We start from the raw sequence: 26,326 nt of genomic DNA on the forward strand, positions 1-26,326 counted from the left end.
CTCAGTGGAAAAGCTAATGTGCTTCCCATGTAAAGCTAACTGTAGCCCAGGTGCTTTAGGACTTCCCTTGCTATTTCAGGATCTCGGTCTCTCTCCTCTAGCTTATCGATACAGAACATGTGCATGCCGCGCCCATCTTCAAAAAGCAAGTGAACAAAAAAACCCTCAAACAAAAAAGGCTCGAGCATGTCTCTCTCAGGTCCAGAGCCAATGCCTCTCCCATCCTGCTAAACCTCTCGAGGGCAGCCGCACGTTCTTGGTCTGCAAGTCCTTCCCTTTCCACAATCTCACTTCTTCCATTCTATCCAGATTAACCTCCTAGACCTTGAACATCGATTAACTGTTCAATTCAAAGGCCTGTTCTCAGGGTTGACCTTATTTGACCTGCTGTAGCAGACCCTACTGAGCACTTCTACCTTCATGAAAAGTTTCCCGCCCCTGCCTTCCAAGACACCCCTGCCTCCTCGTTCCCATGACTTATTAGTTATTCCTCAATGTTTTTTCTGACTCCAGCTTTTCAAAACCGGCATTCCGTAGGATTCTGTCTTCAGTCTTCTTTATCAAGGACGATACAGAAGATCAGAACCTCCTCCAGTCCGCTGACCTCAGCTGACATCTATCAGCAGAAGGCTGTACAGCTCTATCTTTATGCTCAACCTCTTTGCCTTCCTGTATATTAAACTGCCCGTTACACCTGGAAGTCCCATTAATACCTAAGGACAAGATGCAAAAGTGAACTCATTGCTTTCTCATACTTCACAAAACCTGCTCTGTTCCCTCGCTAGAAACATCAGTTACCCTGCCGTCCCTTCTCCCGCCCTCGCCACGTCTAACATCCCGGCTGCAGGTTACGGTGAGAACGCCCCCACCGCCCAGCTCCCGACGTCTACAACTTTAGTCCAAGTCCTCATCCTTTCTTGTCTCAACTATTATACTAGCCCCTAACGTGTCTTTCCACTGCCAGTATTGCTCCCCAAATTCGTTCTCCAATAATTAAATGTGATCACGTCCTACTTAAATACATCTTCATTTACTTCCCCCCTTGTTTCACAGGTTAAAGCTGAAACGCTTAGCCTGGCTTTTTACAGTCTAGCACCAAGCTACCTCTCCAGCTACTCAACTACACACAAACTTCACCCCGGCCGTGTCTGACAGCTCACCATTCCTACAGGTTACAGCTTCATTAGTCCCCGTTTTGTATTTGCTCTCTCTTCTGTCTGGATTATCTTTCTTTAAGATCTGGCTTAAATGTCACCTGTTGTAGTAAGTTTCACTCATTATCGCAAGAGAGTTAGCGATTCCCTCTAGCATGTGTTTATGCCTTTTTTTGATCTGTCTCCCTCACACCTGTAACATCCTGGAGGCAAATATCATTTCTTATGACCAAATATTTAATAAACAGAATAAAGATGCATTTCTAATCTTTTATTACTTACCCAAATCTATATGTACAAGTTCTGCAGACTGCTCATTTATCAAGATATTCTGTACATGTCGATCACCAAGTCCAAGTATGTAACCAACTGGGGAAAAAAACAACAAACCAACCTGAATTCCCTGGGATCATCTATTTCTAGAACACATTGACCCATAATTTCTACTAATACCACTGACAACATGACTTTTAAGTAGTGTAGGCTATTTAGCCGGCTTCAAGGAAAATATGCACATAACTTGCCACTTTGAATTTAAGAAAGATCTTGCGAGCTGTTTCATTAACACTGTGTTTTACAAATTCTCCATGATGCACTAAAAAAAAGCTTTCCCTTTACTAATAAGCATGCATTTAAAAATATTCATACTTTGAAAATTAGTATGGTTAAAGTTGAGACCCATTATTTAGCAAGGCATTATATGCCCTCAAATATTTTACTGAGTATACTTTTAAGTTTAACATAAATTAATCATTAACTCATTTCATCAGATATATGTCCAGGAAAAACTGCATTTCTGTTTTCAAGACAGATGATGGCATGCCCGAACACTTCTGACCTAATGAAAACAGCATGTGGTGTTACAGAAGAAACAGGACGCCCGAGCACCTGGCTAGCGCTGTTATGAACTGGGTCTCCTTTCTTGTTTATAAACTAAATTAGTTGACTCAGATTAGTGATTCTCACTGTAGACAAGAAGAGGGTTTTTTAATGACCGAGAACTTATTCAGAACATACACTCCCTGCCTTTCAGGGTATGCTGCCTAAGTGATGGAGGGATGGCCCTTCTTAGTTAAAAAATCAACAGATTAGAAGATCTCTGCTATTCAACATTAGTTTTCAAACTCTAGGATGTGGCTAATAGCCCTGTCTAGCTATTCCAGTCTCTTACCCATTAAAAAAACAAGGTCAAAATATGTAGTGTGCCCTGCGTATCTGAATATATATCATGATTTCTAATCCAAACATAAAATTCTATTAAATAGATTCAGTCACTAAGTGATAACAGAGATTCTGTGCAAAAGAACAACAAATTAAATTAAATTAAAGGAGGTAAGTTAAATATAGTTATCATGGGTTTTATTATTTCCCAAAGGCGATCTCAAAAAATAACATATTGAGGGGCGCCTGGGTGGCTCAGTCGTTAAGCATCTGCCTTCGGCGCAGGTCATGATCCCGGGGTCCTGGGATCTAGCCCCGCATCGGGCTCCCCGCTCCGCGGGAAGCCTGCTTCTCCCTCTCCCACTCCCCCTGCTTGTGTTCCCTCTCTCACTGTGTCTCCCTCTGTCAAATAAATAAATAAAATCTTAAAAAAAAAAAGGAAGAAAATAACATATTGAGGGGACTGAAAATACGCCGTATTCACTACTAAACAAAGAAGAGCCGGTCTTCTCTCCCCTTGGAGTAGGAGAATTCTTTCCTGCAAAAGCTCAGAACGAGCTACGAGCCGAGAGGCGAGCGAGACGCACAGTGACGCAATGGCGAGGATGGTCCAGCTGACAAGCTCCCTCAGCACCATCACCCCCTGCGGCTGAGAGGGCAGCCAGTGACGCGTGGGCCACAACGGACAAGACATTACCGATAGAGGAAGTAGCCACACTGCGAGTATAAGCCAGTCGCTTCTCAAACCAAACGGCTGGGTCCAAGAATTTTTCCATGCAGAAGTAACGGAAAACCGGTTGAAATTTTTGGCAGACATCCATGAACGTTTTATATTTCTCTTCAAACGACTTCTTTTGTACATCCTTTAAAAAGATCAAATATAAAATTTTCTCAATATTGTGTTCAACTACTTTAATGTCTACTGAGAGTTTCTAGATAGAAAATAGCACGACGGATGCAGAGGCAATAGAGAGATAAACAAGGTATCATCTACCCCCAGAAGCTAACAGTCTGGTCAGGGAAACAGTGACAAGGTATAACCCCTTTAGGCTTCACGTGAATCTTAGGGGAAGGAGACACACCAACAGTGACTGTTGTTTTAAATTCAATTCAAACTGGAATGATTCTGTTATCTATGTGGAAGTAAACACAAAACAGCCAGAAACTGCTCCTGACTGTCTGAGGAGGTCACAGACCACCAGGGGCCCAACAGGAAACAGAAAAGCGAGAATGGATGGCAAAGAGGCTGACACGTCTCAGATCTGTCCTCCAGTACCTTCTCACTAGGTAATACTCTGCCGGGGCAGAGGTGATCTACCTCCACGGGCTGCACTCTCACCATGTGCTGACGACCCCACATCTCTATCTCTGGCCCAGCGTCTTTTAGGAAGCTCCGCCTGACCTGCTTCTCAGACTGCCCGTCAGCATCTTCACCTGGATCACTTCCAAACCCGAACGACTTCTTCACCTTCTCCTCTGCAAACCTCAGCCACTTCTCTCATCTTCTACACAGTAAGGAGCCCCTCCATCCACCCCATCACCCAAACACTGGGCATCACTGATTACTTTCTCCCCAACCCCACTTCAAATCAGTAACCAAATCCTATCAGTTCTGCCTCCTTAATATTTCTGGTATGTACCCCTTACTTTCCATTCCTGCTGCTATTCGTCCTAATTCAGGGCCCCTGTGTCATGCCTCTGGTCAGCTTCTCAAAAATGTAGCCCACAGTGCTGTGAGTTCTTTCTCTAAAATGCAAATCTGGTATTACTGTCCTTCTCGAGGATTCTCTACTGCTTACAGGATAAAGTACCCAGTTCTTAGCATTTCATGAAGCAACCCTCCATTTTTAAACTAATAACTACAGCTTCAGTCTCACTGATCCCCTCCTCAAAAACTAAGCCTCTGCTGTCTCTGCCTGTCCAGGCCTCCTTCCCTTTGCTTGCGTGCGCCTTCTACTTAGAAAACTGATTCAGCGAGTCATCTCGGCTCAAAGGCCACTCCCCTAGGAAGCCTTTCTGGATCTGACTCCAGTCCTGCCCAGTGCAGGGAGAACGCACCACATCCACCCCTGGGCCCGCATGGGACCTGGGACAGCCTTCTATCACAACACCTGCGGCACTTTGCCACCCAGTTAAAAAATTATAAGGAAAAGTAACAGATTTAGGGTTGGACTGACAAGATTCAAATCCTTGCTCCACCATTAGCTCATCGACCTGGGCAAGTTAAATTTCTGAACGTCCTCTCATTTTAAAATGGGGTAAGTATGACGAAGATGAGTCCTAACATTTGTGAAGTGTGAGTGCAGTGCCCAAGGGAAAAGGCATGTCCAGTCCATGCTGTGGCTGGATGAACGTCAGGCCCCAAGACCAGTGTGATGTGGCCAATGTCTTAAAAGGTCTATCAGTTTTATATAAAAATTATTTCGTTATCTATTTTTTGGTTTAATTAGTGTTTTGTCTGTTCTGTTTAGAATTAGCTTACCCCAAACTGGAAGCAAATCAGCATTCCACCAACGTTAAATCTCTCATCAGACAAGGGTCGGTACTTTGTAGAGTTTACAGACCTGCCTGTTTCACTCACACACACTTCCATGGTGGCGGGCGTGCTTTCTTTCACTCAGGATCACCACCTGATGAAACTGAAACACGACTGTGTGCTCTAACATTTGAGAGCGGTCAGCTGCAGTAAGCTGGTACATAATCTTGCACTAATTTATACTTGTGTCACTCACCATCATTTTCTTCTGGCAGTGAATGGCGCTGAAGTCGTTCGGCCTGTATCGCTTGTGAGCACCATTCTCGTTGTTCACGAGGAACTCACCGATGGGGACAGTTCCTGTGCACCATTCAAGAACTCCGCTTCGCTGAGACAGCGGAACCACCTGCATCACAGAGGAGATGCCTTTTGATTAGTGGAAGGGTCCCCAAGAGCACATGATGATCACTCAACTACCAGAAACCGTGGAAAGCAGCTCTTTCGACCGTGTTGCTGCTTCTGTGTCCAGAGGAGACAGAACTCCTTGGAGGTAAGCAATGGAAAATACACTTACGCTCCAAGAACAGGATTTTCTAGCCTGTGGCTGAGACTCCTGAGGACCTGCTCTGCTCTCAGTCTCCATGATTCCCTGAGAGGTCAACCCTGTTAACTAGGGTTTTCAGCAGCATCTGTGCCTCAGCCACAGTTTGCTCCATGTTACCTGCTTTCCTCATACTTTTAATATCAAACAATCTGAAGAATTTCACTTTGGAAAATACTGACTATAACCTTAATACTAATATACTTTGATAATTAAAAGTATATGTAATCTTGCTTTAGAGTCTTGTTAAGCTACACCAAGAGGAAATATATTCCTAAACATAAAATGAGCAATTTTACTGGAAAGATTAAAAGCTGACATATATATAAACATACACAAAGTACAGAAAATAATAGAAACAAACATCCTTTTACCCACTAAATTTGCTGCAGAGAGATGAAGCTCCCTGTGTCCCCCTCCCTGGCCCCATGCCCTTCCCCACCACCAAGATGACTGCTAGTTATCTGCTTATCATTAATGTTCAGGTATTTCTGGTATATTTTTATTTCAAAGCAATATATACATAGTTGTAAGCTTTTAAAAGAGTATTATACTCCATGAATGCTTCTGCAATTTGTTTTTTACTCACTCAACACTATCTTATCTGCATTAGTACATGTAACCCTAAATCATTTGTTTCAACAACCACAGATTGTGTAAGAACACCATAATTACCCACATATACACACACCCAGGAACTGAATACCGGGGCCACAGGGGATGTGCATCTTCCGCTTAGTTAACCAGATATTGCCAAAGAACTATCCAAAGTAGTTATGCCGATTTAGACACCCAGTATTGTGCCGATGTGAGATGTGTACAACAGTATCTCACTGTGGCTTCAATTTTATTTCCAGATGCCCAGTAAGGCTGAGTAAAATTTAATAGGCTCATTGGCCACTCAAATGTTTTCTTCCTGAGTTGTCTGTATTCTTTACCCATTTTCCTACTGACATGTTAGCCTTTTTACAACTGGTTGGTGAGAGCTATTTATACGTTCTGTATATAAATCCCTTATTGTTATTAATGTTACAACAAACCTGTTACTAATATTATTAAATTCATTTTTCTTAGTTGGCCACTTGTCTTTATGGAATCTTTAGTTCTATCCATTTTTTATTTTAACGTACTCAAACATGCTGAACTGTCTTGTTAAGGAGGCCTTTCACTAATCTATGAACTATGTTTGTGGAGACTCTATTATGTGTTTAATAGAACAAAACAGGCATTTTAAAAAGTGACTGAGAGAGACACGGTCAGAGAAGGCCTCTGTGAGGAGGTGACACGGAGAGAAACCTGAACGAAGTGAGAGACGGAGGACGGGACCTGAGGGAAGAGTATTCCAGGCCGAGGGAGGGAAGCCCCGATGTGAAACCAAAGCGGCGGATCTCAGCCACCGCAGGAAGAGCAGCTGAGCCGTCACAGGGAGAAAGCCAGACAGGAGGGTGGGGAGAGCGGCGGATGAAGCTGCAGAGAGAACAGCAGAGGCCAATCACTGTCATTCAGGGATACGTGAACTCATCTGGAGTTCAGAACAGGAAATGGACTTATGTGGTCTGTCTCAGACTCTTAAATAGATCATCCTCACGGCTGTGAATAAAGGAGCTTTGGCGGCACAGGGAAGAAGCAAGGGGTTAGTGAGACACCATCCAAGGAGACGCGACTGCAGGGCGGGGATGGGAGGGGCGGTAACAGTGACTCCACGAAAAGCGGGCCGGTAAGGACGGGCTGCCGGAACAGGTGTGAGATCTGAGAGAGGCCGAGACAGAGAGAGAGGAGTTTAAAATGATGCTGATATTCCTACATGACAGTTAGGAATTACTGCTCTTTTAGGAGTGATAACAGTATTGTGGTTCTGTTTTGTTTTTTTAAAGAGACGCTATCTTATACAACTACACACTGAAATAAATGTTTACAGATGAAATGATAGGACATTTTGTTTCAAAATAATATTGAAGGGAAGTAGGGAGAAGTAGAAATGAAATTATCCATGAGATGATCACTACTGAAACTGGGTGATGGTACAAGGGAATTCATTACATTATTCTATATACTTTGATGTATGTTTGAAATTTCCAATAGTAATAAAAAGAAAAAGACAAGACTGCCTCCTGACTTTGGACCGAGCAACTGGGTGAAGGTTGTGCCATCTGCTGATCTGTGAGGCGTCGTCGTTTTTGGTGTGCGGTTTTGTGGGGGTGGAGGTATTCATCAAAAGTTCTACTTTAAACTTGCTGAGCCTGAGATGTCTCTTAGACCTCTACAGAACCCACTCATCTTGTCAGGAACCAGCCCTTCCAAATACTGTATATGATCTGACAAAAGGCTTCTTTTTAGACTAACTAAAGGGAAAAACAGGGCTTCATGATTAGCAGGGAAGGTGCCCAAAGGGCAAAGGACCGGCACTCCGGAGCCACCATCCACAAGGTCTATTTTTCCAATGACCATGCCACAGAGACCTTGCATGGCCCACAAAATCTAACATGTTTACTCTCACAGAAAACAGTGGCTGGGCCCTCATCTGGGTATAATGGCATCTTTTCTAGGCTCTTGATGAAGGGGCAGAAACGTGAAGGAGTCACCTTGTATGTGCAGATGGTCAGTTTCCTCTTCCGGGTCCCAGTGTTCGTCTGCAGTAACTGGTTACACATCTGGAAAACCTGCTGCATGACCGCATCCTGTCTCAGGTCATCACGGCCCTGCAGAGCCATCAGAGCAAGTGGGCACAGTCCGTTTTATGACAAAACCACACAGACAGTCACATGAGGACAATGAAAGGGTGCTCCTCTTCACAGTCTCTTAAATAACTAAGACCTAGTCTTTCATTTAGAATATGCTGTAACACTGGGGAGGCAGACCAGTTTAGAAAAACATTCCCCTTCAGTGCTTCTGGAATTAGGCTCACTGGAACTCCTCCGTGGGCACTGTTCTCTCTCCACCAATTCCCAGCAAGACCCGGAGAACCTGGGAGCAGAGTAAGGGAGGAATGCCGTCCCCTTTCTGATACACTTACTAGCAGCTGACCCAGTGCCACACTCAGGATTCTTGAAGCAAGGGCCTTCAACGTGAGCTCTTCAAGAAAATAAGCAGCTATCGCCTAGACAGGTTTTCCATAACAAGCAAGCGACTGTTACCTGCATCATACCCGTACGTGTTCCAAGTACTCTTTTACTTCAATCAACTCTTACAATGCTGGCCTTTCAGAGACACACAAAATTTAAGAAAAGCAATCTGCTTCTAGAAAATAATTTATTTGTATTCTGTAAGTTTTCCTCACTTGCAATTTTTGAGAAGAAAAATAAAGCCCCAAAGCAGGAAGTAAATACCAACTACAGTTCTGCTTTGACTTTTTCCACTAAGACGCTGAGGACCGCACCACTGGAGGGGAGTCTCACCTTGACGAGCTGTCTCCTTTCCTTGCCATCAGAGCCCAAACAGTCTATTATTTTAGGTAAATTTAAACCTCCTGCTAAACGAAATTCTGCTTTAAATGACTGTATAGTCACCAGATTTCTGTATTCCCCGGTGGGGTCCACCTAATAAAGAATATAAATGAGAGAGGAGGTCAGGTTACACTATGTACTTTTAAAGAAGACTGAATTATAAACGACAATTTTAATATTAAACAGAGGAATGAATGACAACGTGCTGTGGGTTAAGAGCTCAAGTGATAATTTACTTCCTGTTTAAATGAAAGAAACAAAATTTAACACTGGAAAGGTTTATGAAGTCACCTCTCTAAACATCTCTCACTAACGCTGGGGCACAGTGTTAGAACAGTGTTGCCAAAAAGCTACTAAAGAACCTGGTTTCAGGTCTCACTGCTGACTTTGTCTATGTTAAGTCTTCTGAGAAATAGTAAATGTCTCACAAAAACACAGTAAGGTAAATTTTTAGAAAAGTGTGGAGAGTGGTCTTCTAGGTTGAACTGCTAACTCCGGCATTTTCAGGAAATATTCAGCGAAATACCTTTGCTAGTGGTCAGAAAGGTATTAGTTAATCCATATGATGCAGCTACATTTCAACTCGAACAACCACCTATACTAAGAATGTAGTCAAGTGATCCTTTTGAAAAGATTTTAAAGTTTTTATTTTAATTCCAGTTAATTAACTTATAGTTATTAGTTTCCAGTGCACAGTAAACTGAGTCAGCACTTCCATACGTCGCCTGGTGCTCATCACGACAGGTGCGCTCCTTCATCCCCAGCACCGGTTTCCCCCATCCCCTACCCCCTCCCCTCTGGTCACCAGCAGTGTGTTCTCTGTAGTTAACAGTCCGTAACTAAACTATAACATCTATCATTACATATATCCCTGCCAACTTGGTATTTCTAGCAATAAAAGATCAGCACAACGTAGCTAAAAGTAATCATGCATATTACAGTTAATTAAATACTATAACACATACTGTATTACTTAATAGCATAATACATGGCAGTCAATACATTCTAATACACAGACTTTTTAAAATATGAAGCATTTAGGGACTTTCTTGCCAAGTTAAAAATTAATCTTGGCATAAACACATAGAACCTTTTCTTCTTTTAGCCACTAAAGGTAACAGTCTACAAACCTTCTTCACAAGGAAGATGGAAGGTGTAAAACTGAAGGCAAAAGAAAAGAAAGCAGGAGAGTCCTTTAAATATTTTAAGGCTTAGGTAAAGGGAATCTATAAAGAAACTATAGGTTGAAACAAATGAAAGTGCTGATCTTTAACCACTTTTGATCTATTTCAAATAGTTAACCCAATTAAGAGGCATTTAGTTCAATAGAAAAATCAATACAGGTAATAGTAAATTACCTTAATTTCCATAGTTGGAACAACGACATCTTCTAAATTCTTCAGCTTAGTAATTGGCTGGTCCGCTGGGATATTTATGCCTTCTGTATTTAAAATAAAGAGGTTTTGGTGACAACTGCACACTGAGAAACAGCTCTGAAGCAAATGCAACCTGTGGCTAATCTGCGGTTCAGGCCCCGATCCAGAAATGAAGACCCAGGGCTCGGGACACAATGTAGCTCAGGGCCAGAGCACGACAACAGCTGATAAGGCTTACACTTGACTTTGCAGGTAACCTGGCATTGAGTAATTAGGCCAGAACCCAGCTGACAGCCCAGGCCGAGCACCTTAAGATAATTACACAACAGTCTGCACAGTACATAGATAATGTACTCCCACCACATTACTATGATCAATATGCTTTGTTTGCTTAGAGGAATACTATGAGAATTCTCATTCTTTATTTCAAGTATTAAGAACTTAAATGCAAAGACCTGATTCTGAACATAAAAGGGAATACAATTGTTAAAATATGGGGAGAGAGACTTCTAAGTGTATACACATAACCAAATATTACAGCAGTTTATAATTATTTGAACAGACAGAGTCAGAAGAGTGAAGGATTACACGCAAGGCATTCTACTGCTTATGGAGGAAATGGTAAAGCTTCTCATTTGTAAGACCTAGGGCACGGTGAGTGACAACATCCTTTTAAGAAACCTTTGACCCGGAAAACTGTCAGTTATTCAGTCATTTTAATGGATTTGCCTCTATGCAATTAATTCTCTGCGACAAGTATTTGTTCCCGGAGATTACCCGGAGAAATCAAATAATTAATTCAGTGCAGTCACATATTACGAGATGACAGATAGAAGATATCAAATGGTAAGTGACTAGCGGTTGCTGAAGCTACTGGATAAAAATTCAGCTCTGGACAATGTGTGAGTTGTGATCGTATGGACCTCCATGTCTGTAACGGACGTGACGTAGGTAAGTTAGATTACATATTAGGCTCTGTAATTAATATGTCTGTCCAGAGAAAAACACAGCGTAAAATCAACTGTCATTCTTTCAAACACCTACTTCTCTGAGTCTTCCACTGACCAGCATCTAAGTTTGCTAATATGATATAAGCATCACAGAGAGCCTCAACACTTCTGACCATCTGAGGTCTCCTACTTCTGATAGTATGTATTATTCTGTTTGCAGCCTCGGTTCGATCCTATTCGGAAAAGAAAAAACAAAAAAACATTACATTAAGAAATTACCCAACACTTACTTTTCAGAGTTATAACAAAAGGAAAAGCAAAATTTATGCACTAAACATTGGAAAGACTATAATCGCTCAGAAACGAACAAAACAGTCACCTTATGAATGAAATACATCAAAGGTAGAATAATATCAACAGTAAAGGACTTGGGTGTATTTTGAAATGTATTTTTTCTTTGCTCGATGCTGTGAGAGAAAAAAGTATTGGTATCCACTATGCTTGGAGAATATTCAGGAATTTTGAACCAGTTTTAGGTGGCATAACAACAAAGGATTTGAAAACTGAATACGGTCAACACACATTCTTAGAATCCCTAAGATTTAAGAAAGGAATATTGGGGTGCCTGGGTGGCTCAGTCGTTAAGTGTCTGCCTTCAGCTCAGGTCATGATCCCAGAGTCCTGGGATCGAGCCCCCCATCGGGCTCCCTGCTCGCCCAGAGACCTGCTTCTCCCTCTCCCGCTCCCCCTGCATGTGTTCCCTCGCTGTCAAATAAATAAATAAAATCTTTAAAAAAAAGAAAGGAATACTGTGGGAAAGTATGAATACTACAATTCAAAAAGGTATGTATTAATTTAATCCAAATACCTCATCGAGCGGAGAGCTTTGTTTAGGTGCATTTTTAATTATTCTATTCCTTCTTGCTGCCTCTGGTTTGGTCAAAAATTCATCTTTGTTTGCATTTGCTAAGGCCAGTATAATAAACAAAGTGTGATGGGGGTGATCCATTGAAATTCTAGAGATAAGCTATCAAAAAATAAAGAACTATTAGTTTTACGCAACCAACCAATCAAACAAAAACAGAAAATCCGTAACATTTTTCCTTTTGTTTGGCGTTACAGATATGTGCTTCTCCACCAGATGCCGCCGTGGGTAGAGTGTGTGTGTGAGACGGAAGAACAGGGAGGAATGACAGAGAAACGGAGAGATGAGACAAAAGGAAATTTTTATTCCCACCCTTTTAAAGCATAATAAATACAAATGACTAAAATACTTCTATATTTTCATTTCCTAGAGTGGAACAGTAATGTATAATATATGAAAGAAAAGCAACTGTGTTTTGATTTTCAGGTTTACTTACATTATTGAGGACTTCATGAAATCCAAGGCCCCCCATCATTTTGGTCCCCATTCTAGCAGCCAACTGGTACATAAGAGGCAAAAATTTGTATGATGGAATCTTCATTCCATCGGTCTACAATAAAAAAAAAAAAAAGCCTTAAGAAACAATGCATTTAAAAAAGCCTCACATCTAAGCAAATAAATTATTTTAAGATAATGCTACTAGCACAAGCATCTACTTGTTAATAACACTTCGCTAATTACATTTTTCCCTTGACATTCATCTTATCTTAGTCTTCCTGATGGGTATTCTAGATTGATTCACTGGTGAGTCACAGTATTTGATCCTAAATTAAACTGTATTCAGAACCGGAACACTCGCACTGATTTCATTCCAGTGAATCCAAGGAGGACAAATGTGGATAGGAGGGTATTGTGATCTCGACTACAGAGAAGTCGGTGTATAATACAGTGGAGTAACTTGTGCCCTGTATGCTACAACTAACAGGATTTAATGAGCACTAGCAGCAGAGATTGCTTCTATCATGAGGCTTATCATTCTTTCCATCCAGAAGAAACATTTTACTTGTAAGCTTCAAATTGGCTGCCAATATAGGTCCTGTAAGCGTAACTTCAATATCATCAATAAAATCTAAAATTTTTAAATAAAAACTTATGAAATACTACTGCCTTAATGTTTTCCTAAAACTTTATTTTTCATTTACAAAAGTAATTCCCTGTAAAAATCTCAGAAAAGATAAAGCAGGAAGAAAAACCCGCCTGGGGTCACATCATCTTCAACTGCCTTCCAAACCTCCCAGTCCGGCATTCTGGCATCTTCCAGTGGTAACTGAAGAGCTACAGGCAAAGACTGAACTAAATGCTCTCATCTCTGCAAAAACCTGCATCACTGGGACTCATCAAGACCCTAGGAGAAGAGCATCGAACCAAACACCAGGGATACAAAGAATTTACAGCATCTGACAGCGGTGGGCTTACGTCTGAGCTTAGCAAGCACAGGCTAGAATACTGGATTCAAAAAGAACGCTTGCCTTCATCATGCCATTGACTTCAGAAACCCCCGAATTCTCAAGCCAGAGAGAACAAAGACGGAATATCCACATATCGTGTCCTTCTCCACTCAGTAAGCAACTGATGTAATTCTCAACTGCTTTACATAAGAAACGTTTCCGGTCCTCTTTCAGTGCACGGAGCGCACATTCATCCAGCTCCAGCTCCCGCTGGACCTTTACTGTGTATCTTGCATTGGATAATTAAAAGAAAACACAAAACCCACAACACAAATCAACAGTCAGGTGTCCATCCCAGGAGAAAAAGCAAAATTCTAAAAATTATAAGGAAACAAACTTACTTTTAGTAACTGAAAGTAAGTCTGTGCAATTCAAAAGCCATTCTAGGCAACCAGGGACAAAGCGGACCCTCCCCAAGATGCCTATTTAACTTTCTACTTTCCCTACTGTATGCCAGACAAAGGCAGGTCTGAAGAACGGTTTGATTACATCGGAAGAGGTAACTCTTCCGTATTTAAATTAAACACCTATCTCTTTTAAACTATGATACCAACAAACCCAAAAAGCTCTACACTCTACAGTGCACTTAGAATCACACGGCATGAACTCATGCTCTGGTTCGGTACATCTCTCCTTATACAGTCACTGTATCTCTGTATATCTTATCACTTTCACCTGTAGACATCTCATTACCTGTTGGTCTGGATTTTATGTTCCCTAAGAAGGCCCACTTCCTCTTTGGCCCTTTTCAGAAGAGCCTGCTTGTTTTCAAACTCTGATGATTTCATGTAGTTTTCAATTCTCTGGTACTGAGTGTCCGAGAACCGTGCTAATGAGAGAAATGCTTTCATTTTTCCATTTCTAAGCTCATCACTGCTTTCTCCATCGTAATTTCTAGCAACTTCCACTGCCTTGAAGAAAACACAATCCATTTATATTATATAGAGATACTAAATGCATCTAAAGAATCACTCACATCAAAGAAATACCGCACTAAAGTTCCATTTATACATATATGGTTAAGCTAAATTATATGAAGTACAGTATTTTAAATTTTCAAACAGCTCTGACAGGGTAGAAATAACCCCAACAACTAATATTTTAAAGAACTGTACAAAAACAAAGCCTCCATTAAATTTAAAGACAGTCCTATTATGATTTTCATGCGAAACTAGCTATTTCCAAAATTAATTAAACTAAAGGAGTAAGAAGGAGCAACAGGAAGGCTGAAAGGGGCTGGAGCGCAGAAGTGCAAGTCCTACTTGTGGCGTGGCTGAGATTACAAAGGAATAAAGACTGACGTGCATGTTCCTTCTATCAGCTCTTTTTGCAGAGAAAGAAATGGCAAAATGATCAGAAACAGCTGGTTAAGAGAGTAGCTAGTGGTGGGGGGTAGAGGGAGGACACATCTGGGCTTCCTTTCAAAACAGGGTCCTTCTTTTTTACCACTGTACTTCATTCTGCCTTAAAAATGACACAGATCTACAACAGTGTGTTCATGCTGAGCAACTCTCAAGGGTTGTTAGAAAAGCTCACCTTTTCTAGATAGGTCTGCATGATGACCGCAGGGTTTTCTAGGCAAGTTTCTGCTAACCAGGTGCCACAAACTCTCAGACACTCTGCATATGTAAGTCTTAGGTCAGGATCATTCTGTATACAAAAAGCAGTATCTTAAAATGTAATTCACTACCACGACTATACGAAAGTATGTTCCATGTGGAGGGGAAAAGCAGGTTAAAAGCATTTTTCCTCATCTGCTTTCACCATGCAACGATTTTAATAATGACAAGTAGGTAAGTTTCATGAAATAATCTCTCCTATTGGAGCAACTCACAATTACTGAACACTCGTATAAGCCAGGCACTTTACAAAGGCTCTATCGGTGTGTATTACCTCATTTCAAGAGGTTCAAGGTTCAAGAACCCTGTGACCTGAGTCCTGTCATTATCCCTAATATGCCAAGTGCACCACTAACAAGGTACGAGGAGGGGGTGCACCTGCAGCCAGACCTACTTCAGGCTACACTTGTTGGGCGACCAGTAAACATCATACTGTGTTAGCTCCCAGTGCTGTGGCACAGTGACCAACTCTCGGGTAACGAGGACGTCGTCCGAGCGCCCAGGCCCAGAGTGCACTCAGCTGGGCGTCACTGAGCACGTGTGTGTCCGACCAGCACAGCGTGATTGCTACCAACGCCTCTACTCCGTCATCACGCGCCGGAGAGAGAGGTACAGAAGCTAACAAGTCTTCAGTAGCCAGTAGGCAACAGTAAAGAAAATATCAGACATGGGACTTCCTAAGTAGGTGGACTGACAATCACTCCAACATGCTATTCTTTTAACTTTTGTTCTCTCACGCCTTTCCTCTTGTATTTATTTCAAACTTAGAGTAGCTCTTTCTCCCCACCCCGCCTGTGCCTATAGTAGCTCTTTCGTGCCTGTTTCCCACACACTCTTCTCCAATTCTACGTAAAGTTAAAAAAAAAAAAAAAAAAAGGCTTAACACTGGGATAAATCAAATCAATCTACCACAAGATGGACAGATAGAATTACTGTAAATAGAAAAAAAATGAGTATTTTCTAAACTTCTTTTACAAATACTAATTTTCCAGGCTCCTTTTTTACAATTTCCTGTTCATGGACCAGTAACTTCACTGTGGCTTTATTAAAAATATCTTAAAGCACAGTAACTTTTTTCTAACAGGAATTAATTCAGCCAATAAAAAAAAGTGAACCTCTGCACAACTGGCATCCAACTTCTTGATCATTTGCTTGAGAATACTCAGGGCAAGACTCTGCTCCTTTTTTGCCCAAAATACTTGTGCTTCCTCCAGCTGCCACTCAGAGACTCCACAACTAGCTGGATTATACTGTTTAATCTGAAATATTGCCCTTTCAGGGAGCTGAAATGAAAAGGACATGCGGGAATAAATACCTTTACTGTCACTACCACTGCCGCGAATCATCACCACGGCAGTCACCAGCATTCACTGACAACTATGTGTCAGGACTGTCTTAAGCACATCTCTACCTGCCTCCCCCAGCCCCACCTCCGTCTGTTTTTCTCATAAGTACATATATACATACAAGCAGATGTATGTACGTATATGTGTGTACACGCACACTGTATACCATCACTTAACTGTTACCAATATTAAGTTAGGTATCTTAACATTTTAGAACCAGAAAACAGGCTTAGAGAAGATAAGTCCCTGTCCAAGGCTTAAACTCAGGTCTGATGCCAAAAAGGGAAATCTTGAACAATTACACTAAACAATAGCAATCTGTTTCTCAAAGACATTTCTGTTTTACTCATGCTTTCTATTTTTTGTCATAAAAGGAAAGGTCATGGGGCGAGTCGACACGGTTTTGAATCCTATTACCTGAGTGTTCTCGACAGTTCGGGCTAGTATGGAGAGTTCTACAAGGTGCTTGGTGAGAATGTCCCTAAAACATTCTCTCTGGGAGTTCTCCATTTCCTTTTCCATCAGGATCTCCAAAATGACCGTGCGGAGAGCCATGATGGGCTCCTGAAAACTGAAATCACTGTCTTTGAGAAGCTGGGAGTGTTTCCGCCACTTAGTGTAAACTTCGGAGGGTTGCCTGTCCGTGCCTGATCTGAAAGCACAATCGCCGAATTCATGTAAGCAAGAGAAAAAAGAAAACAAAATCCCTATTGTGCAGGTTCTACATTGAAGATATAATACAAAGGAGCTTTTGCAGTAACAAAACTAGAAATTCAAAAGAAGGACCAAAGTTTAGAAAGCTACAAAACACACGGGCTACAGACGATGAACATTTTTAAGGATTTTCTTAAAAATGCTCTTCAACCTCACAAAAAGCAGCATTTCTAAGTATATATTCTTCTGAAAAGAGAAGACATTCATCAGGCCTGTCACACAAAACGCCTACACCCCAGTTCTGCTTCAACACTCCCTGTGGCAAAAGCAGACATGTCAGCAAGGAAATGAAGTGAACTCATTAATTTCCCCTGTGCCCCACTATGCACAGGGGATGACTCTATGCGTAATTACAGTTGTTAAAGAAATCACAATTCAGTGAGAGAAATACTGGCACCTGGCAAACATTATTTATTAAAAGAAGAGAAAATGCATACTGTACAACTAGTTTACATGAAAAATCCACACGAAGAAGTACTGTCCGATCCTTCAGGACCCCTGCGCTGACAGGAATCAAGAGGAAGCAGGAACAGCAAGAAGATGATAAGGGGAGGACTAGGAAATGATAGCTGCTTTCGGAAGCTCCTAGGACAGCACAGCGGAGGACACCTAGAACGATACTGATCCAACGCAGGGCTACAACACAATGGCGTACCATGCGCTCTGGCAAACAACCAGGAAAAAACAATTTTATCTGGAGTACGAGAGGGGAAGAGCTGTGAAGAAGAAAGCACAAAGATGCTAAATTCCAAAAATTTGTATTTTTACAATAAATATTTTTGAAAATGCTTCTTTTACTAAGAGCACAGTTCATGAGGCTAATCGACACATCTTGATGAAAGAAACAAACCTACTGACAGCGTCTTCTCTTGTTTTGTAAGTCACTGCAGAGAGAAAAGAGCAGAGCTGCACTTGAGGGCTCATTACAAAGTCCTCCGAACCACATACCTGGAGAACAGCTCCCCGATGTTCTCAAGCTCGCCGATGGCCTGCAGCCTGCTGAGCGTGGGGTAGAGGGAGTACACAGACTCGAGGCCCCCCTTGCACAGCTCTTCCACTTCTTTCACCCTGGAGGCAGAAAATACAAGACACGTGGGACACTAAGAGGTTTTCAGAAAGATGGAAGCTCAAATCTGCTTGTAAAGAGTTCTTCTCATTGGCTCTGCTGGTAACCAAATGCTCCTGACATTCTCAAGCAGCAGCACAATGCGGCAGGCATGGAGTCATCGCTCAGACTGAGAGTTCACCCTGGATCTCCCATTCCAGGCTGCTAACCGGGGCCACATGACTGGGTTCCTACGCTTTTTCCACTTTCAGAATTATTTTGAGGCTTAGAGAGCACGTATGCAAAGAGCCTGACAAAACGGCCAGCAAGATAAGAAGCACTGAAATGGTAGCGGATATTTCTGTACTATACTACAGGATTTAATAGGTCACTAACTACTGTTAAATAAAAACCAGTGTGTTATGTGTGTTTAGTCTGTTACAGTTGAGTACCTCCTTGTGCATGATCTCATCTGTGCCTCACAACAAGCCCAAGTATTGGTAAACCCTGACCGTGAGTCATCATTTTAGAGAAAGAACACTAATGCTGAGAGGTAAATGCCACACAACTACTAGAGGAGACAAGATTAAAACTGTTGGGACACAAAGGTCCAGGAAGTGGAGAGAGAGGTGGGAATCAACAAGAGGTTCTTGAAGGTTCTGCATAAAGAGCTGACATGGTCCCAAAGGGAGTTTTTTTTTTTTTAAAGGAAAAAACAGATTTGAACCACATGAACAAATAAAAAGGTACTATATACATATATAAAAAAAGTAACAATTTATGTAAGTACCTAACATGAGCATGCTGCTACATTTAAAAGAAAAAATAGAAAGGTTCTATTAGAACTATACATATATACGTATATTTGACATACATACATTAAAGAATTCTCTAACATAAAACATTTGAAACACAGAGAATCCCTTTTCAAGATATGGAAAACAACTGTTAAGACAGGCAAACCCACAGTTCCTACAAGAACCTTCCTGTGGAAGAAAAAACACATCCCAGTGCTTATTTCTCAGATGTACAGCAGCTATGAAGTTGTTAGTCACGGGATTTTGCACCCCCGCCCCCCACTGCCTCCAATCTGTGCTGCTCGAGTGTCAACGTGACTGGCATGATTCATCACACAGGGAACTTAGTTTCTGGGAAGATGGCAATGACAAAGAAACAGCCAGACCAAAGCCACCAAGTCCTTATCCCTTCACCAGTGCAAATCCTCACACTGAAATTATTCATCAGGTTTTCAGAAAAGAAGCCATGACATTAAATGTTAAGATATAGTAACTCATTTTATAATACCTGGCGTATCTGAGACTTTCGTAAAATGTGGAGAATTCTCTATCTCTCAGAGACTGCAGAGCATTGTACAATGATTCGTGGTAACTGGTTCCTTCTATTCCTTTGCTGTGAAATAATTAAAACATAAAAGGGAAAAATGTAATTATAAACAAAGAATCCTAAAATATACATGTATAATGCTGTCCCATTTAAGCCATGTAGACGTGCCTACAGCTGCAGCGTCTATGACACATGAAACCCCCAACCCCCGTGACACTCAGGGAGTGCGATGAGGAACAGCTCACTGCGTACGACTCAAGAAATGGCAGGAAAAAGCACCCGAGTTCTTCTTACTTAACGGAAGGGCAGTGGCCCCACTGCATGTTCCTCCATGCTGCTTGGTAGTGGAGCTCCTGCAGCTCGGCACACCACTCCTTATTTTCATGATCTAATCCTTTTAAATAGACGGAAAGAATATGGCAGAGTCCCAGATTCTGCAAGGCCTAAGCAGGAGTGTAAAAAAAAAAAAAAAAAAAAAAAAAAAAGTTCAGTACTCAAAGGTAGCAGAACTAGAGACACAAAAAATAGCAATCGAACATGAAAAGTAACTTTCACAACACATCACTGGAAATCCCCCAATACTCTTTAGTATGTTCCCTCCCTGCCAGGAACAAAGAGGGCACTCCCACGACTCTGCCCTGTGATGGAAGAAGGCTACAGAACATCGGCCAGCAGCACAGCTGACGGCGCCCAGGCCGACTCGAACACAGACCACGAGGAACGGTTTACGTGAGACACACCCACCACATGGTGCACTGGACACTCTTAAGAAATGTCTTCTGCTGTCGGCCAACAAGACCATGATCAACAAATCTACACTCTCTTTGAGGTCAATGACCTGCCCGATTCAGCTGTGTGTCCCCCTGGGTTTTCAGCTCAACGCCGAAGAGCAGGGAACGTTCTCATCTCTAGTGTGTCTCCACTGACAGACTGAAATCAGCTCAGCACGAGGCCAGCAGTGCTTCTCCAGGGCAGAAAATAGCTCACCTGAATTATCCCCGCCTGGCGGGTTGCTGAGGAGATGGCCGTCTCAAGGTCGTACGTCACCAGGGCTTTCCCCCACATTGCTTCATGTTCGTATGTTCGTAGTCTGTAACGGAAGATTTCCAAAACACCTTTTGAGTTCCACATTCATGGAAGTCCTTCACAGAGAGAATTACGACAGTGTTATCTAGAAACGTGCAGTTTACCTAGTGAGGGGCTGTAACAGTTTCCCTCCACCACAGCCATACAGACTATCGGGCTCTCCTATACTTCTGTAGATTTCTAAGAGCAGATCCTAAAAACACGGCAGCAACAAACATTGGAGAGGGAAAAATATCACTTTATGAATTTAGCAAACTGGAACTTTTATCATTACCAACATGTATCTCCTAACTCTAAGTGCTATGTTACAAAAGTAAAAGACAGTGATGCTGAAATAAAAAATTTTGAACCAGCAACACAACAAATTGATCCCAAAGAACAGTATGAATGACTCCTTGAAAAGAACTGCTCACAATTTCATGAATTAAGTAAGAAATCAATCCCAATCTACCAGGCTTTTAACACAGACAAAAATAATCATAAAAACAAAAACAAATAGGGGCGCCCGGCGGGCTCAGTCAGGGGAGCATGTGACTCCCGATCTCAGGGTCATGAGTTTGAGCCTCATGCTGGGTATAGAGATTACTTAAAAATAAAATCTTAAAACCATTAAATGCAATCCCCATCAAAATACTATAGCATTTTTCACAGAGCTAGAACAAACAATCCTAAAATTTGTATGGATCCACAAAAAACCCTGAATTAAAAAAAAAAAAGGAAAGAAAACAAAAACAATCCTATCAAGAGCTAAAACCACGCAGGGAAAAATGACGTCTGCAAAGTCTGACTCGTGAAAACTGAATGTAGTAAAAACAAAGGTCACGAATTTTTCTTTGAAAAAAAATCAAAAATGCATTATGTTACAGTTGGTAAAATGTGGCATGGATAAAGAAGTGGCTTACTGACAAATCTTTGTTGTAAAGTTGCACAAAACTGATTCTGTTTAAAAACCATCTCAGTAAAATAAAAATAGAAAACAATGGAAAACTGGGGCGTCTGCGTGGCTCAGTTAAGCATGCAACTCCTGGTCTCAGCTCAGGTCTTGATCTCTGGGTCATGAGTTCAAGCCCTGCACTGGGCTCCATGCTGGGCGCGGAGCCTACTTAAGAAAAAAAAAAAATGAAAGAGAAAAGAGAAAAATGAAAAAGCTAGAAACTGGTTGCATAGAAAACCAGTCAAGCACTTTAAGTGCCTTAACAGTGCTTGCTCTGGGAAATATTTACTACATACAAATTCATTGATACTGGCATAATTTTATACTTCTAATTAAACTGTTTACATTCATGAACATGAAATTGAGCCCGTGGTGTTGTTCATTCAGTACCCAAGCCTAGTACAGTGTCTGACACACAAAAATACTCTAAAAACTCAGTAAAAGAGGGTAAGACTATAAAAAAGCAAAAAGGGAAAGGAGAAAGGAGGACGGGCGCAACCAGGAGAGAGAACACAGTTCACACAAGGCGCGGCTGAGGGCTCCGGAGGGAAGGCGGCCCCCAGCTAGTCACGTGCCGTTCAGGGCCGGGGGCGTTAGCAAGTGCTGCCTCGGGCAGGAGCAGGGAAGGAGAGGCAGCAGAGACGGAAGACACTCAGGTCCTTCACAAGGAGGTCCGGCCGGCCCTGAGGGAAGGGAGGCCAGAAAGGATGAAACAGAGGGAAATGATTCTGTGTTAGTTTGAAGGGAAATGATTTTATTTTTTCTTAAATAGGCTCCACACCCAACATGGAGCAAAAGCAGGAGAGACAACCAGGGATTTAAGCAGAGTCGAAAGGCTGAAACTGTCATTTCAGAGGAATAAGCTGACCAAAGAAATTCAGTGAGGACGGACATTAGGAGATTTAGAGAAGAAGCCATCTGCCCTGAGATGTGACGTACAATAAACAAGTAAACAAATGAATACATGACTATAAATGTTAAATGCTATGAAGAAAATGAACAGGCTACTGTGGCAGAAAACATATATTATAAATTCACCCTGTGAGACAGGTAGTTTTCCTTCCAACTTTCAGATGAAGGTCGGAAAGGGTAAGTAATTTTGTGCAAGATTTTACAACAACTGGCAGAGTCAGAATGAGAACTCAAGTCTGTCTGCTACTCCAAGGCCTAACCTTCCCCCACACCAGGAACTTACATGACAGTCCAAAAAGTCATGTCAGTTTGAAAATCAAATGACATCTCTATAATCTCTGTAACAAAATAATAATCCAAAATATAAAATAAATAGTATCACAAATAAGGTCTCTATAATATTTACCTGTAAACTTATTCCAGTTTCTTCTTTACTTTTTTCACTCAAACTAGAAATAGCGGTACTCTGGCTTGCTTCTTCAAACGTAAGACTTCTGTTTGTAACAAGAGCACTTCTTTTAATGAGAATATACTATTTTGAAGCTTGTTAATATATACAATATAGACTTGGATGGGAAAAACTAACCCAGATCACAGATAAAACATAATGAACCATTTATACTTTAAAATGCAATATAACTTACACCTAGAGTGGAAAAAAAATTCTGAGTATTAATTTTTCGAAGGAGAATCAAATTTTAATGACAGTCTGATATATGGGAAGGCCGAATGCCAAAACAAACTTATTTACAGAGACAGGCCTGTTTAAAAATAGATGCTCCCCAATTCCTAAATGTTCTGTCAGTGCTTTTACCCGAAGTTCCACCTCATTAATAATCACAGGCACACAAATTAAGACCACACTGAGACACCACTTACCTCCTGATAAATTGGCGAAAATCAAGCAGTCTGATAATATTAAGTGTTGGGAGGGAAGTGCATCAGTGGGACCCACCTCCACCCAAGATTATAAAACTAACAAGCAACAGGGTGAAAACTCAAGTTTGTGGACTCCAAGGCCTTAGCTTTAAACCATGCACTTACACAGAGGACATTCAGTCCCGTTAAGTAATTTCAACTCAGAAATCATGCCACCTACGAACTGTTTATGACAATAATAACCCAAAGTATAAAATAAGTCTTATCATCAGGGATAGTACCTCTGTATTACCTATCAGCGCCCTTCCTTAAATGTAAGCTTTTCTACTGATCCACTTCCTCATGAACTACATTTCTGAGAAGGATGCAAACTGGTATAACCATGTTAAAAAACAACTGGGCACTATGTTAATAAGGTTGAAATTGTGCATACCCGGCAACCGAGCAATTTCACACTGAGATACAGATCATGAACCGGGGAATGAGCCAACGAACTGTGGTGTGTCCTTGCGTGGAACATGAAGTGGTGGTGACAAAGTAATGAACTACAGCCACACGCAACACAGATAAAGCTCACAAAAATACTGAGCAGAAAAACAAGTTGTAGAAAAGTCCACATATAATTCATGCTAAAGCTCAAAAATGAGGAAAAGTAAACCGTATTTATAGGTTCACACTTGTCTGATAAAAACAGCATCCGTAAGAACGAGGTAACACTGACCCCCTGGAGGGGGGCACAGAGTGCTGAGTGACAGAACCGTACTGACAGCATCCGACCTTTCTATGCAGACACTACATATAGGTTCCTTACTGGCAAGTCACGGAGAAAAAGTCAGTTTTCAGAGGAACAATCTGGACAGTGGGGGAGACAGTCCTGGAGCGAGGACTTTGTCAGCCCCAGGCTGTAAGTGCCCAGGCTAAGCGCGTGGCGGGCCCCGCGGTCCCCACCTCCCGGACCAGGAACACCGAAACCACTGAGGATGTGAGCTCACACCTCGGGTCTAAATCGGTTTGAGGGAGTTTTGGATTTCTTTCTAAAAAATTTCTTGGAAATTTCATCTATTCTCAAGAGCAAGTTAACAAATCAAACTGCAGGGCACCTATCAGACTCACTGAAGAAAACCAGCATTCCCTACCCTCCGTCAACCTTGTCTCTCTGCCCTCCCTTTGCCATCAGGCACCTGGGGGGGGGGGGGAATCAAAACCAAACTGTTAAAGCAAACAGCAAGCCGTATGTGTCAAGGACTTGTTCCTAAAGTTAACCAAAATAAAAATCCAGGCCCTCCTGCTTATTAAACAAGTAATTTTGCAAAAATGTGCCAAATTCTATACAATCACCTACCTACAAATTAAGGTGATCTTATTTACACTCATCGAAGAGCTCAGTTATTCACTCCTGATTAGTAAGAAATACTCTACTGTAAAACCAAGGTACTGAAACCCATTCAGATCATAATTACTATGCAGACCCTGACTCAAATTTTAAGTCTCTAAGAATAAGCAATAATCAATTTCTTACTCATTATATTACAGAATAGAACTGTCTTCATAGAAAGTCTATAGTGATGGTGACCATATCAATTACATGTTACACACAGTATCTATATATTGTAGATTTGTGTTTTCAGTTGAAAAGTAGAAATTAAATACCAAGCCAGAGAGTTAAGAAATCAGTCCAGGCACACTAGTTTATGTTTGGAGTAGGATCTGAATTCTGGATCCTGGTTTTCCACAGTCTAAGAACCACAGTGCTTCCAGCTTAAGGATAATCCAAAGCAGAAACTGTTAAGTCGCAAGCGTGAGAAATGTAGCAACGTTATACATCTTTTTTATTTCAATTCTGTAATATGAATGGCTCTGTGGTTGGAAAACGAAGCTAACAACAAAAATAAACACTAGGCTACGTCAAATGAATAAAATCCGAGGAGGGCGGTTGGGATAATACGGTGCGCATTTTCCACTCTTTAACCTTGCTGTTTTTTCTTTTCCACTATGATCTAGGAAACACCTATTCGACCCTTACAAGAGTTCTAACTTAGAGGAAAAGCTAATTAAATCAGTAGAAATCCAGGTAGACAGCAAAGTAATCTAAGTGATTTAGTCACAGAAAGAAATCAGTTACATTACTTTATAGTCAACAAGTAAAATGGATCTTGAATAAGCTGGGGTACTGGTGGTAAAACTAATTTCACTGAAATCAGGGAATCACTCAATCACATGAAACTATCTGTGATCACTGTATTAAGTTCCCGATGCTACCTGCTGTGCGGAACACAGAGAAAAGTAACTGTGGTCTCTGTCCCTCAGGGGTTTGCTATCCGGAGAATGTCTACACTTCTTAAGTAATAAACGTCTCTATTTTATTTCAGAGCACAATGACTTATTTCTTTTCAAATATTATCATTTCACTTTTAAAGACAGGAAACTTCTATCTAAGATGTGTTTTAAATGGGAGAGCAGGAGCAAAACAAACTATTTTTACCTGAACCAAAGCGATGTCAACACGGACTTAAAAAACCAAAGGGCTGAATTCCATTACCTTTTGTCCTGGTCTTCCATGCTTTTCTTATCTGCGTAGATCTCTGCATAGAGCAATGCTGTGAAGTGAGCAGCGCAAGACTGAGCGACCTTGGCAACCTCTAGATAATTCAACTCCAGCCAAAAAGCGTCATCGAAAACTGTTCCTAAGGAAGGTCTAAAGAAAAATGTTAACATGTGATCATGTCCGTTTCTTCAACTTCACTATCAAGAGAAAAGCATGCTCATCTAGGACACAGTGGTATCGAGTTCTGGTGAAAAAGAATATTACACTCAAATCCCCCAGACCCACGTGCCCCCCCAATACAGAGCTGTCCCATTCTCAGCATGGCTGAAGAGCCCTACCTCTGACCCCTTGTGGGTCGCAAACCACGA

At 41.5% G+C, this 26,326-nt stretch overlaps 1 protein-coding gene across 9 annotated transcripts in view; it reads right to left on the reverse strand.

Moving 5' to 3' along the window:
- The window catches only part of ATM (ATM serine/threonine kinase), a 119,322-nt gene that overhangs the window by 9,987 nt on the left and 83,009 nt on the right, over positions 1–26,326 (reverse strand). For 7 of the 9 annotated variants that reach the window (XM_028106043.2, XM_088017731.1, XM_088017730.1 and 4 more), the window contains 21 exons: positions 25,953–26,108; positions 22,941–23,028; positions 20,793–20,881; positions 20,590–20,692; positions 19,897–20,045; positions 19,564–19,668; positions 18,162–18,281; positions 16,917–17,151; positions 16,269–16,436; positions 15,071–15,184; positions 14,228–14,445; positions 13,556–13,763; positions 12,523–12,636; positions 12,030–12,188; positions 11,256–11,394; positions 10,194–10,276; positions 8,788–8,928; positions 7,975–8,091; positions 5,048–5,197; positions 3,013–3,178; positions 1,437–1,523 (listed from right to left, as the gene is read on the reverse strand). In XM_028106043.2, the coding sequence (XP_027961844.1) occupies positions 1,437–1,523; positions 3,013–3,178; positions 5,048–5,197; positions 7,975–8,091; positions 8,788–8,928; positions 10,194–10,276; positions 11,256–11,394; positions 12,030–12,188; positions 12,523–12,636; positions 13,556–13,763; positions 14,228–14,445; positions 15,071–15,184; positions 16,269–16,436; positions 16,917–17,151; positions 18,162–18,281; positions 19,564–19,668; positions 19,897–20,045; positions 20,590–20,692; positions 20,793–20,881; positions 22,941–23,028; positions 25,953–26,108 (2,909 nt within the window). The other 2 variants (XM_088017734.1, XM_088017735.1) reach the window with 2 other exon arrangements.

This window comes from Eumetopias jubatus, unplaced genomic scaffold, assembly GCF_037043125.1.
Source record: "Eumetopias jubatus isolate StellerSeaLion01/CBP00866 unplaced genomic scaffold, mEumJub1_p1.0 scaffold_13, whole genome shotgun sequence".
In the NCBI taxonomy this organism is placed as follows: domain Eukaryota; kingdom Metazoa; phylum Chordata; class Mammalia; order Carnivora; family Otariidae; genus Eumetopias; species Eumetopias jubatus.